The sequence below is a fragment of the Penaeus monodon genome, chromosome 34 (genome assembly GCF_015228065.2).
Source record: "Penaeus monodon isolate SGIC_2016 chromosome 34, NSTDA_Pmon_1, whole genome shotgun sequence".
Lineage (NCBI taxonomy): Eukaryota > Metazoa > Arthropoda > Malacostraca > Decapoda > Penaeidae > Penaeus > Penaeus monodon.
Genome location: NC_051419.1, coordinates 28,014,344 through 28,015,445, shown reverse-complemented (window position 1 = coordinate 28,015,445; position 1,102 = coordinate 28,014,344). Strand labels below are relative to the sequence as shown.

General features: G+C 46.9%; 1 protein-coding gene across 1 annotated transcript in view; it reads right to left on the bottom strand.

The window, feature by feature from the left end:
* The window catches only part of LOC119594869 (WAS/WASL-interacting protein family member 3-like), a 3,533-nt gene extending 3,175 nt beyond the window's left edge, over positions 1-358 (bottom strand). Inside the window, exon 1 of the mRNA XM_037943948.1 lies at positions 338-358. Within this exon, the coding sequence (XP_037799876.1) occupies positions 338-358 (21 nt within the window). The remainder of the gene's footprint in view (positions 1-337) is intronic.
* Positions 359-1,102: the final 744 nt, after the last annotated feature.

The following is a 1,102-nucleotide window of genomic DNA, read 5'->3' as shown; positions in this document are numbered from 1 at the left end:
ACTCACATGTGATTTACTTGATCCATTTATGAGGTATTTGTGAGTCATCCACGTGAGTCAATTATTTACGAATGTATGACTCGCTGTTACGACTGTTACATACTCATATCTGACTCATCCACGTTACGAGAAAATGACTCATCGATGATTCATGTTGTCTTCGTACACCTCAGTGACTCGCATTATTCAGTTTTATTCACGTGATTCATCCTCCGCCATCAAACATGACTCATGCAGCTATAGAATTTTAGTGACTCACTTTCCTCACCTATACACATAGCTATGACTCCTTCCTAAAATAACTCCATTTATGATTGATCTTTGACTCATGACTCACTTGGGCACAAGTGATTTCCATGAGTCACAGTGTACTTCCGCCCTGACTTACATAAAAGGACTCACCTGCACACACAACAACGATACACGGAATAAGTGATCTATATAATCCGTACAATCGCAAGTGACTCACTCACCAAAGCCTTGGACTAACTCATTTACATATTCATCAAATATATAGACGCTAACCTCCACACTCACCGAATACGCTGACTCACCTAAAACTCACTCATCCACATGCCCTCACCGAAGATTAAGATCCAACTGACTCACCTGCACAGAAGACTCAGTTAAGACCAAACTTCCAGTGACTCAACTGCACACTCACGAATGGCTCGCCAAAGCCCTGGAGTGACTCAACTGCACACTTACTGGAGACTCATTTAATTAAGAACTAACTGACTCACCTGCCTTCACTGAAGACTCAATTAACTTCCGCTGAATCATCTGCTTAAGACCTAACTTAAGCTGACTCACCTGCAAACTCACCAACAACTCACTCGCCAAAGCCCTGGAGTGACTCACCTGCACACTCACCCGAGACTCAATTCAGACTCATGCGACTCACCCTCACATTCCCCTGAGACTCAATTCAGACCCAACTGACTCACCCTCACATTCCCCGAGACTCAATTCAGACTCATGCGACTCACCTGCACCTCGCGGTCGAGGCAGGTGATGCTGTGCGCGGGCGTGGCGAGGGGGGACCCGTGGGCGCTGCCGGTGAAGGTGTAGCCGCACTTGGGGTCGCCGCCCCCCTCGGCCT